The sequence below is a fragment of the Mixophyes fleayi genome, chromosome 12 (assembly GCF_038048845.1).
Source record: "Mixophyes fleayi isolate aMixFle1 chromosome 12, aMixFle1.hap1, whole genome shotgun sequence".
Lineage (NCBI taxonomy): Eukaryota > Metazoa > Chordata > Amphibia > Anura > Limnodynastidae > Mixophyes > Mixophyes fleayi.
Window position 1 is genome coordinate 36680313 of NC_134413.1, and position 13144 is coordinate 36693456.

The 13144-nt window shown below is 39.9% G+C and overlaps 1 protein-coding gene across 2 annotated transcripts in view; it reads right to left on the reverse strand.

The window, feature by feature from the left end:
• Positions 1 to 4424: 4424 nt before the first annotated feature.
• The window catches only part of SPRED1 (sprouty related EVH1 domain containing 1), a 101580-nt gene continuing 92860 nt past the window's right edge, over positions 4425 to 13144 (reverse strand). For both annotated transcript variants that reach the window (XM_075192742.1, XM_075192743.1), the window contains exons 5-6: positions 7315 to 7464; positions 4425 to 6054 (exon numbers count right to left, since the gene is read on the reverse strand). In XM_075192742.1, the coding sequence (XP_075048843.1) occupies positions 5410 to 6054; positions 7315 to 7464 (795 nt within the window). In that variant the 3' untranslated portion in view covers positions 4425 to 5409. The remainder of the gene's footprint in view (positions 6055 to 7314; positions 7465 to 13144) is intronic.

Genomic DNA, 13144 nt, shown 5'->3' on the forward strand with positions numbered 1-13144 from the left:
CCATTCTTGGCTGCTTGAAGTGGGGGAAGGGGGGTCAGTAGAAGCATTGTTCTCCAGTGAAATGTGTAACTTGGACCCTGCAACTCTTAAGTAGAACCTGCTTTGTGACATTAGCAGGTGTGACTGATAGGGAGGGTTTATTGATGTCACCTCCTTCTCATGAACTTATCAGCACAATGAGCAATGTTATAATGAAGCCATCATGTTACTAGGTTCTCACATGGCTTTAGATAACCTGTAGAACAACACAAATGCAGCATATACCCCATGCAATTTCTACTTCAATTAATATTTGGCCACCAGCCAGTGAATCTGCCTAGTGTTTTAATGAATGGTAAATCTTAATGCAGAACTCTAACCCCCTCCAATTAAAGATATAGCTAGAGGTCTGTGCAATAATATCACAAAGCAAAAAATGAAAAGTTCCTCAAAGCACAATGATATAGAGACATCTCTTTTCAAAATATTGAACCTATTATCTGGAATTCCTGGGAGTTTATGCTTTCTGGATAAGGGGATTTTCTATCATTTTAGGCACCATATCCCAAAAAATCCTGAAAAAAATACTTCAGTTATATATAAGAATGCACCTAGCATTCCCATCCTCATTCAATGGTTTCACGGAACTATTTATATAACTATAGGAACAAACACGTGGTGTCTGGCAAAATCACCCAGAATAAATATTTACTTTCTGGATAACGCGTTTCTGGATAAGAGATTATGTATCTGTATCAGGGCACATACATATAGCGCAAAATAAGTTACACCTAATAAAATGTAAGTTTAGAAAGAAAAACAAAACAAAGATTAACTATATATACTTTTTCTTTTCTTCAAACGCATGCTGTAGAACTATACTGGTGTGATTAGCTAATTATGTGTGCTCAAAGAAATTAATGATTCTTTCTTTAGGTTCTGTTAATGCTCAACATCTTCTCTGCTGAAGAGTGTGAAGGGGGCATCATTCATATGTGTTCTAGAGATGGCTGTAAAGTGCCACTGGCATTAGGGAGGAGTTGCCAATAGGAAAGGGATGAGCCAGGTAAAAAAATAAAATAAATTACTATTTAATATAAAAATGATATTCATAATACGTCAATTCTGTAGTTCTTAAACTTTGATGACGGAACCATCTGAGAATATGATTACGGCTACAAACCCCTCCCCATAAAAAATGGACTGTATTGAAAGACACCCGATGGCTAGTATTCTAGTCTTATAACAATCTGCAATAGCTAATACAAGTGGGTAAGGCAGCTATTTTGCATGTCTTCACCTACAATACATTGTATATTTTCATTTATGTCACATGTTTCTGTGTATGTGGGAGATTCTGCTCTTGTAATGGACAGGAATTAAGAATAGCTTATGGACTTAGCAAGATGCTTACTGTACAATGAACACATGAAAACAACACATTCTAAAGAAAATAACTAAGCCTATGATAACACGGACATGGCCATAACCATGATAATGGTACATTTTCTGGATATAATATAAAAGTATTTGTGATATTTCAACATATTGACAAATTGTATGTTAACAGAAATTTCACACAAGCCCCAAAGATTGTGCATAGATTCCTGGTTTAGAAACATATTTAAATAACAACATTATGCATAGCTCTGGTGACATTTTGTGTATAGTATACAGTGTTTTTTAGTCTACACACACTGTTTTATGTACAGAGAATTTACACTTTCCATGTGTCATCAATTTGTGTTTACTGGATTCACAGCCCAATCATCATCATCATCATTTATATAGCGGCACTAATTCCGCAGCGCTGTACAGAGACCATCAGTCCCTGCCCCATTGGAGCTTACAGTCTAAATTCCCTAACACACACACACACACACACACACACACACACACACACACTAGGGTCAATTTGTTAGCAGCCAATTAAACCTACCAGTATGTTTTTGGAGGGTGGGAGGAAACAGGAGCACCCGGAGGAAACCCACGCAAACACGGGGAGAACATAGAAACTCCACACAGATAAGGCCATGGTCAGGAATTGAACTCATGACCCCAGTGCTGTAAGGCAGAAGTGCTAACCACTAAGCCACTGTGCTGCCCAATATATATATTTCAGGAGATGGAGGCAATAATCACAATTAACATAAAACATGCAAGGTCATGTGTTTCTGTATTGTATATATCACTCTGTAAATGTAATACTTATTTGTTGTTTCATCACAATACACAAACTGTACAGTAATTACTAAACTTGTAGAAGTAACGTGCTACATACACACTCAGATAAAGTGATCTAACACCGGACAGTGGAACTGGCAGAGGAGGAATGGATGTAACCCTCCAAGTCTTCTCTTTACCGACAACTCTTGTATTGCATCATTTTGTAACACCTTTAACTCTGTCATTCTATTCCCATCCCAAGTAAATACAACACAGTGGTTATGGATAACTATTAAGGATGACATCAATCCACATTTATTAAAACCAAGCACCGAAATGTAAAATGTGGCCACGGGGTGAAACTTCTAGTTGTACCTACTTCTCCATACTACCCTCATTTTGCACGCCTGTTTTGAGAATGGAATGGGGAGGGGTAATAATAATAAGAGTCGTCTCCCTCCCCCAATGTAGCTTGTAAAAGCTCTTCTGTAGAGAAATTTCTCAGCATCCATGCTTGATAGTAGCGCATAATAAAGATCAGTTCATCTCTGCAGGTTCATTTCCAAAAATATTGCAAGCCTGCTCCTTTTGGTGTTTTGCCAGTACGAGTGACTGCCTAATAAATTTTGTCCTTGCAGCACGGCTACGATGCACCAGGGTGATGAGCGGGTCCATTGCAGGCTGGCTCCCCTGCACACAGAAATTCTTCACAAGCCCCTTCAAACGGGTTGGGTACGGGTGATCGGTGCTTAATATTCAGACACCGAGGACTCCTCCAATTGAAAGCCGAATCTGTAAAAAAGCGATTTAAAGAGAAGCAGACTTACCTGCATACCGACGTTGGAGATGTCTGATCGGCGCAGGACGCTGACCTCAAGTGACTCCGACTACTGAGGTGTCCGTCAGTAGACTTTAACGTCATTGCGACTTCTATCCCTTTTCATTTAAAGCGGCAATGTTAAACTCCGCAGTTTAAACACTTAACCAGACATTGCCGCTTTAAATGAAAAGGGATAGAAGTCGCAATGACGTTAAAGTCTACTGACGGACACCTCAGTAGTCGGAGTCACTTGAGGTCAGCGTCCTGCGCCGATCAGACATCTCCAACGTCGGTATTTGGGTAAGTCTGCTTCTCTTTAAATCGCTTTTTTACAGATTCGGCTTTTAATTGGAGGAGTCCTCGGTGTCGTTATGGTGGTGAAAACGATTACCACCGCTTCAAACAAATGAATGGAATTAGCACAAAATGCAGTTGGTCACTGTGAAGGAGATAAGAAGGTACTACAGCACCATCCAAAATCTGCCAGTGTAGCAAACACCTCCAGTGACTTCATTTAATGCTGCCGTTTTAACATGAAATGTATTGAACAAAGACTAAGTAGCCCTCTGATTTTACAGACTGCATACTGAGAGGGGTCATACAACATCTGAACTTTGTACCTGCCCCCATATTATGCAGAAGTAACAGGTGTCATTAAAGCTGTTCAAGGTCTATATCATCTCCTGGTTCATAAGATGTTCTACATACTTTCTACTTGTTTGCCAATAGGGGCCATCTCTCTAAATTGATGGAATGCAGAAGAGTTTTTTCTGGGGAAAGTGGTTTACGTCCTAGAACTGGAAGAAATGCCATCACAGATTTAGTTTCCATATTCTTGCCAGCAATAGCCATAGAGAATCATATATAAGATAGCATGTAAATTAAGTCTTGTGACTATACATCCTATAGAAAAAATAACTCTATATATACTACATTACATGTCACTAATGCGATATTCATGTGTAAACATTTCAGAGCCCCCGTAAAGAATATCAGTCTGTAATGTTCCTGTTGATGGCAGACTATAAAATTAATTATGTTTATCTTTTGGTATTACCAAAAGTCATGCTTACACCTGGGGGCATAAAACAAGACATTCAGAAAATTAGTTTAATTTAATTCTCTAAGTGCAATGGAAGGAAAACGGGTGCTTAAGGGAATGTAATGTGTGAATGGGGTGCGTCTAAATGCTGCGGCAGGGCTAAGGTCACCATAGGTCTGGTCAGTCCGACTCCGGTGGGAGAGCGAGAGCGCTTCACCCCATTGAGTGGTTGACTCGTACGGAGAAGTGTTTGATGCCGTTAACAATCTACACTCAGTACCAGCTGCAGCAACCCAAACCCAATCACAAAACAGATGCAAAGTTTAGCTACATCGTTTGAGGTTAAAAGAACCAGCCCGACAACAAGAGCGATGTCTGATCTTTTCAGGTACGCATGAATAAAGAGACACAAACATATATCTTGACACTTGTGTTATATTCTATGTACCAGAGTGTATAAATAATGTGACATAACACAGGTAGATCGGAGAAACAGATAAAAGCTGGATAAACAGTAAACCATCAGAAAAACAATACACTGATAAACAGCTTATTTTTTTAACCATTCAGCTGCCAGAGACACAATGGTCACCTTTCTACAGCAGCAGGACTCAGCCCTATATCGGAATGTCCCAATTTTCAACACAGGAAAACAGGGGTAGCTGGGTAAGGAGAGAACTGTAAGAAACTTTCTCCTAAAAAGTCATAAAATTTTCTTGTACCGTACATTTAGTTAAATATAGACATTTGTTATTTATACATAAAATCACTTGAATAAAACTAGAAATTATTTAGTTCCACTAAAAATTCATTTAGATATTGTGTATTTGTAGGATGTCCAATTTCTCAATTTCTATATTTTACACAATGTTAGTCATCTCTGGAAGTACCAGATGTATTATTTAAGTGTGAGAAGAGAAAATGGGGCATGTAAATGTATACATACATATATATATTTATATATATTTTGTTCTATAAAACTTCTCACCCTCTCGCTATCCATAAACATTCAAATCAGATCCGTTCAATGAACAATCTTATCCTGTGGGATTTCTTGTAGTTCATATGTTACAAGGTGATTGAGTAATTTGCATTCAAACAGGAATGGCAAATAAAAAATAAAATTAATTACAAAAAGGGAAAATATATATATATATATATATATATATATATATATATATATATATATATATATATATATATATATATATATATATATATATTTATTAATGCAAGACTGGCACTGTTACATATTCTCGCTGGTCCTATCTGAACGTAGATAGCTCCGCTACAGTCCTCCTCATGGAACCCACTTACAGCGTCACCCACAACTGCCTGCATCGAGTCCAGCAGCCACTTGGCAAGTTAAGAAATTCTTCCTGGAGTTTCCCAAGTCAGTGTGTCATCCAGCTGCCTTGTGCTTCCCCCCACAGCATCCACACACCTCCCCACAGTGGTGACAGGCTCGTAGAGGGAGGTAGCAGCACATACAGGGGGCAATGAAGGATAATGTGACTAAAGCCAGCCAGCGCAGGCACAAGTTGTCATCGGAGGTGTCACAGGAGCAGGGGTCGGAGAAGTCTCCCTCTGAATCTGACATGCAGTGGTAGAGCATGCTCTCCGCACATAGCATGCAGCTGACCTGGTAGATGCATCGCCGGATGGGATCCGGAGCATCCTGGCATTTACCCCTCCCGTTCTCTTCATGGTTAAAACGCTCCTGGCAGTACACACACCTGGAGCGCTCTCCATCCTCTTTCCTCCGCTTTTTTAAAGAGGACGTAGGCTGAGTCTTAAACACTCCAGATGCTTTTTGCTCTTTGAGCGAGTCTCTGCCATTAGCTGGGGAGTAAAGATAGTTGCTTTTTTTACTGTCTGCCTTTGTGAAGGGAGCACTGATCTCGTGTTCCTCGCGTTCGGCGTCATTCCTCCATATGTCAGGATGCCGATAATCCGCGTAGCGCCGAATAATGATGTCACGTGGGTTGATGCGCACAATTTCGTCTTCATCCTGGAAGCTGACATGTCGGAGGGGTTTGAGAGGAACCTGCAGTGGATGAAACACATGGTCAACCATATGAAAAGGGCAGGTGTTTAAGACTTTTGATATTGGTATACACAGAGATGGTCACATTAGAAATATTACTTTAAAAGTCTGGTAAAATGTCAGATAAGGAGCTACTTTTTGGTGTGGACAGAAATGACACACTGCTTTGTATTTAGTTATAGTTTGACCATTTTATGCCACAAATATTCAATACAATGCAATCATTACTTGTTTATTTTATGTTCAATCAATCTTTATGTAATGTGGTTCACTCCTCAAACACAAAGGAAGATAGGGGTTTTACAGGATGACTACAGGAAATAGAATCCTAGTATGCTTATCCCAGGAATATCAGACTACTGATGATTGGTAAACATGATTATGTATTTCAGCTAACATGAGTATTCACTCCAATCCTCCAGACTTGCTGCTATTAAAGAACTGCATTTTCCGTGAGTGAAAATGTAAAGGAGGAGGTGGCACAAAGAGAGTCTCCCGAAGGTTCAAGTGGCAGTGGAGCATAGCTGAAGCAAGTTCATAAACCTGGTTCTAGAATACTTTAACCAATAAGGCAATGACACCACATATGTGATGCATAGTACCCACAAAGCACTGCAGAGATTGAGAAGGGTCATACTTAAAGAACCATGGAGGGATTACTATACCACAAAAAATATAGTCTTAAGGACAGTCTCCTTAACAGACATATATACAGCATATTTAACATTTAGCCATATGTTTGACCAGGTGATAAAGTAAGAGATGTAAATCAAACTTCAAGGCAAGGCAACAGCCTGCTGGGAAATTGTTTAATATGAAGTTAATATGCAGAGGACAAAAGAGATTGTGAGAGGAACAGCATGAAAAACCATTTCAGAATGTTTCACAGGAATATTAGTAAAATGCGTTGCGTTGAGTGAGCACCCTGGACACCATAACAGGTTACTTAAAACCAGCGGATAAGTCTACAGGACTGCAATTTAGACCCAACATAGAGATACTTAAGGCAAATGCCATAGCGTAAGCTGTACCAAGTGCAGGGTCTGATAATATTTATAAATATTTTGCACCCCAAACTGCCTGACAGAGGTGGACGATAAAGTATATCTCTATGGATCCTATGGCACCCGTGTTTGCTTTATTTTTTATACAACCCTCCTCAAATCCCCAGTTAGTCGTTAGAGCACGAAGTTCATTACCATTATTTGCTGTTCCTCATCCAGTGGCATTTTTAGACATTTACCCCTCTACCCTCCTCACCTGGGTGTGCATGTAGGCTCTCCTGGGATTAAGGTTCTCAAACGGAGAAGGTCTGATGGCAGAACTGCGATACAGCTCATCCGTTGGAATGGAGTCATGATGGTAAATGGAGTCATTGTTTTGTGTGCTGCAATGATTTTCTTTGTTCATCTAGAGAGAAGACAGACATAAAAACACTATTGTGAAAATCTACAATACACCTCATGGGCGAGTTGAAAATAACAAGATGCATTTACTATAAACATACCAGAAGAAAAAGCAGTAACAGTAAAAAAAAATATGCTATAAAAAAAACTAATAATATAGAATTCATAATATTACATGCACTGCTATGCCATGCATGGAGACAAACACCACCTGGACGGAGCCGTTCCATACACCAACCATCAATCATACTTACCTATGCAATGCATGCACACTGCATATTCTAGCAAGTACATGACTGCAGAGATAAATGCCGCAAAGTGGTCACTGCGCTAAATGAAACAGGTTCATCAATTTAAATGAAAATCTAATTTTTACTAAATGTATTTTTGGTAATATTTTCACTATTGCAGAGACATGTAATATGTAAAAAAATTGTATTGTGCTTAACAGACATCTAACATATGATGATTTAAGACTAAAATATAAAATAGTGCATCGCTGAGAGTAAATTTGCTTTATTTGCATAACTTCCAACCCTGGTCTCCTCTTAACTGGGATAACAAGACAAAAACTTTCAATTATTGCTTTAATACCACAGGTAAAATGCCTGCTTATATGGTGCTAGCAACCTATACCTAACACTTGCTGCTTTTAGCATTGAATATATCAATACAATGTAATGAGGCCCAAATTTCTGGAAAGGCAGAACAGGCTTGGGTCTGGCGTGGCTGCAGTGCAGGGGAAGCAAGCTGCTTACTTTGTACCTCACTAGTTTTATGGTTTTCATTTTGTCTATTACTCTTTAATTATTTACATGTTACATTTTGACCATGGACTCTGGGATGAACTATTTCCATGAACTTATCTAAGACAGAGAGGATGCAGTGGGGGGGTTGGTGAAGGAGTTGGCTTTGAAACAATGGGTTTAGGACGCAAAAATATAAATCTGGACCACATTTTAATGCTTACTAAAGTATTGTATTACTAAATAAATTATCTGCACTTTTCAACTATGTCGGCATCTTTTTAGGTCTTTGATTGGATAGTAATGAACAAAACAGAGGCTTTCCTGCCTCTCCAATGTCTATATACTACTCATGTTCTACAGAATAGTATTTTAAAACATGGCGACTGACTAAATGAAACAGTAGTAAAATAATGCAACATAATCTGAGCATTTAATCTCCAAACTCTGTCCTGAAATCACATCATCAGGATGAGAGATGTGTTTGTTTCGGGCTGTCCTGGATATAAGCCAGTCAGATCTGTATTGCTCATGAGAAGCTGCCTCCTGCCAATCACTGCATCTCTAGGATATAACCTTTACTGAATATCATGGACTGTAACTGTCACACATACTGCAACACAAAACAACAGATGTAATGCTGCACTGATTGTTACAGTTACATTTCTGTGCAATGCAATTAATGCTACAATTTATTTGCCCTAACCAGAAATCTATTGCCAGATTGCATAACACTGCACGCCACAGCCAGATCTTTTGCCATTGCCCTTCACTGGTTTTCAACACCAGTTGTTGGAGGCTAGACATAGGAAAGATAAGCATATCCAGTAACTGGTGGGCGTTCCTATTTCCTGGCTATGACCGCAGGCCAGTTTCCTAAACTATAGACTGTGTTTTCCTGTGATTTTTGTGCAGGGATTACTAAAAACAGATCAGAGGCTGCTGAATGCAACAGAATTGATGATTGATCCTGGAAAGTAATACATTCATTCCCCCCTTAAAGAGCGGATAGTCGTTGGAAATGAGAGCAAGTAACAGTTCTGTGTGGATGCAAGCAGAGTATGGAGCTGCAAGTGAGAGGGCAGCAGCATGCCAATGAAGACCCACTTTATAAACAAGGCGACATTACCATGGAAACACTCCACGGCGACACAGCAAAGGACAAGAAAAAGAGAAAAATACAGGAGAAGGAATGAGAGGGGGTAATACTCAACGGCTTCTACTTGGCTGCCACCTGCCACTGCAGTAACTGCTTTACTTCAATTAAAGAGAGAGCTCTACCTTACCCAGACGCCCGTCTCTATTTTCCAACATATAATACTAAACTCTGGAAATGGACGAAAATGTGACCCGAGAATCAGCTTCTCTGTTACGGGCCTGTGATATAATCCAGTGTTGAGCAGCCTACTTAGAACTAAATCACACTTATAAGGTTTTTATTCCAAAACTGGAGTCACGCATAGACAAAGGGCATTATTCTGTGGCGCGGTCTATCTCACAGAACACGCATGGAAGCAAAGGGGATGAATATAAGTACTGATTTCCCGGAGAACAAAAACTGTTTTGTCCTTGTAAGACTGTGTTACTATCTGTTGCCATTATGGGGTACACAACATCTATACATTTTGTGTGTAGAGCTTTAAATAAACGCTGTGTGAATTCACTGGTGCTATAAGTCGTATTACGGTGGGGTAATAAAACAGGACTGTTAAAAGGGTTGTGCCACACCCAATCCAATGAAGTTCTGTCACATTTACACACCCCTGGCTCACTTCACTAGTACAAGTGTTAAGGTTTCGCCCTAAATTTGGGGTTACAGTCAATAAAGGGTTGTGTAGTCTTTGTTTTGCTTTGTGTAATTTAGTTTAGCTTTTTAAATAAATGTTTTTGTTTGTTTTTAACAATTTCGAAGGGATTGGGGTGGCTGGTTAAGATTAGGGGCTAAATTAGCCTTGTAAACCCTAATTCCAGGCAAAAAGAAAAATTATCTGAAAATGACAGGAAGCTATGCTCGGGAGCCTGCATAGTGATTGCAATGGAGCTACAGGTGTACAGAGAACTGGGTGGTGGCCAATTTTCATACACTATACAGTATGAGGCTCATTTACTCATTATACTCCAAGCACTAGAATCCACCAAATGCATTATGCCCTCTGGATCAAGCATGGGGCAATTAAAAAAAGTTGCCAGTACAGGTATCATTCATCAGTATGAAGTTGTGCATAGGCTATTCAAACATGCCTTTTCAGATGCAGTCCATTGATAAAAACAATGGTACACGTGTTGTAAAGATGGCCATGTTGCTAAACAACCAGCTCTGTCCAGAGGATCACACAGAAGCTGAGACAGCCTGATTGGTCTAAATGTTTAATATTGCATATGACCAAAATTGGCTCTCACAATAAAAGTAATTTAGAAACTGCAAACTACGCAAGCACAAAATAAATTTCTATTTGTGTAAAATGTGCCTAATTGCCCTCCTTATCGACAGCAAAGCACGTGCCTACAGGATACCTTCATTCCGGTTTTGGAAATGTCACCATAAAAGAGTTCTGCGCAGCCTAGCTTGAAATATGTATGGTAAAAAGATTTCTTTAAAAAAAAAAAAAAAATCTTCAAAATGACTGCTTATTTTGGCCTCACTTATGTCTTAAATGTTCATGAGAGTAAAGAAACATGGTATCGGCCTTTATTACTTCTGTCACTTTTTGCGTTTGACTATTTATTATGCTTGTTGCAAAAGTGTGTTTTTCCATAGTGCCAATTGTGCATTTTTCACCCCTTGAATATAATTTAAACTACACAAAAACAAGCTCTTCTTTTTGCATGTGGGTGCTTATACTAGGTGCCATTCAGGTGCCTACTCCGCAGATGCAGCAGTCTTCACATGTAAAATCCACGTGCACTGCGTCAAATTGGGCGGACTTATGCAAAAACACCTGCAAGAGTTCTTTGCGTGGCGGGAGGTGACATTTTGCAAATGGCCAGCTTCACACAGGGCAACCTATCAGATGTTAGTTTTGCCAAGTCTAAAGCTAGCGAGGCAATAAATGTAAATGCATCATTGGTTGCTATGGTGACAGCAGACTCAGGGTGAATAAGCTGTAACGCCAGGCTTTCGCCTTAAATAAGCCCATCTGACAATTAATGTGTCTGGTATGTGTTATGTTTCGAAGAAGAGCAGCAACTGCTAAACATTAGAACATGCTAAATGTTCTAGTTAAAAGGGGGGAAAAATGATTGAATATTTTAAACAAAAAAAAGTCTGAAACATAACTAAGGAATATTTTACATTTTAAAATATAAATGTAATCACAATATATGTCAGTAAAACGGGATTAATATGTAGGATCTGGCCTTCTGAAGGCTCTGTTTCTTCACCATGATGTACTGACTGATCATAGTCCTCAATGAATTCTCCAGCACATAGGCAGAAACTTTACAAATCCCACATATTAATTTTTCCCACAGGAGCAAAACATATGGTCAATTCCGTGATATTAGTTCAGTACAAAGGATTTCCGCAAACATTCCCCGTAAAGAAAGTAAGTGGCACTCGTTACAAAATTAGCCAACACTTTCTTACCTGCCTCTATTTACTATTACCCTTTATTCAAGCCAGTGGCGGATCCAGAGCAGCCGGGCAGCACACTGTCCCTGCCTGTCACGGCTGGACGAACCTGCACATACTGTGCAGCCGTCAGCAACCTAAACTGTTAGAAAGGGGCGGGGCCTAAATCGCCCCCCCCTAAATCGCCCCGGGTACAGTAGTTTTCTAGATCCGCCCCTGATTCAAGCACATAAATTGTACATATTGTATTCCTGGAGCCGGAGTGCTCTGTGCTTGATACAGAGCAGCGCCATATGAAATATTTTAGTACCACATATAACAAAACAGAGCTGGCCCAGAAATGACGCAGGATTTCATCACAGGGAAAAGGGGAGATAGCGGTGCAGCAGGTACATAGTAATGATTAACATTACCATTTGTGAACCATGAATAACCACACAACACAAGCCAATGGGTCACATGTGGCCTTTCTGACCACAGTAATTTCCCCTCTTTGTCCCTTTTCTCAGTGACTCTGATACAAGAGGACAGTGCTTCACACATACAATACAGTATGTAGCTCTATGATTGGCTGGTGATGTCCCCCCCCCACAAACTTGACAAGCCAATCAAAGCTTAACCTACTGCTTAGGATACATGAGCACTTCATGCTGGTTATCTGATGCAGCGTCTGTAAAAGTAAGACCAATACTGTTGTTCAGTCCAAGCACAGAGATCTATGTACAATTTGGCCACAGAGGTAATTGGCCAAATTGGACAGGTTCCACTATTCAGGTTGAGAAGATTATTATTAGCCACAAGGCTTATTTAGGGGGCCTACAGATTGGGCCAATTGCTGATGCTATCTCAGGGTGTATGGCCAGCTTAATGTGCAATGTCATCAAAGGGTACATATAAGACCCATGTACAATATAACATTGCTCATAACTTCTCTAACCACCATGAGAAGCAATGCAGCAATGAATATATTTACTGAAAATACTGTATAACTAGATGATCACTATAGTTTGTAATGAAGTGTTTGAGAAGTGCAAATGAGCACAGTCACACTCACTCAGGAGGTTACTTTGTTCAGCCAGCTTGAACACTTATACTCTCCTCTCTCCCACAGCCGTAGGACCTGTAACCAAAGTCTGGAATAGTGTTAGGTTGGAGGGGAGTCTGGCATCATCTGCACCTTGCTCGCTGCCAGCTTTTAATGCACTTCGGAAATCTGCTTTCTTCCAGCTGCTGGTAGAACAATTATGGTACTGTGGTTGCTATGAGATGTGTTTGATTTCTCCCCAACCCCCTTCTGAAGACACAGTTCTGTGCAGGGGCAGGCAAGTCTGGGGAAAAGCTATAAAAGTGTCTCCATCTGCAGAAAT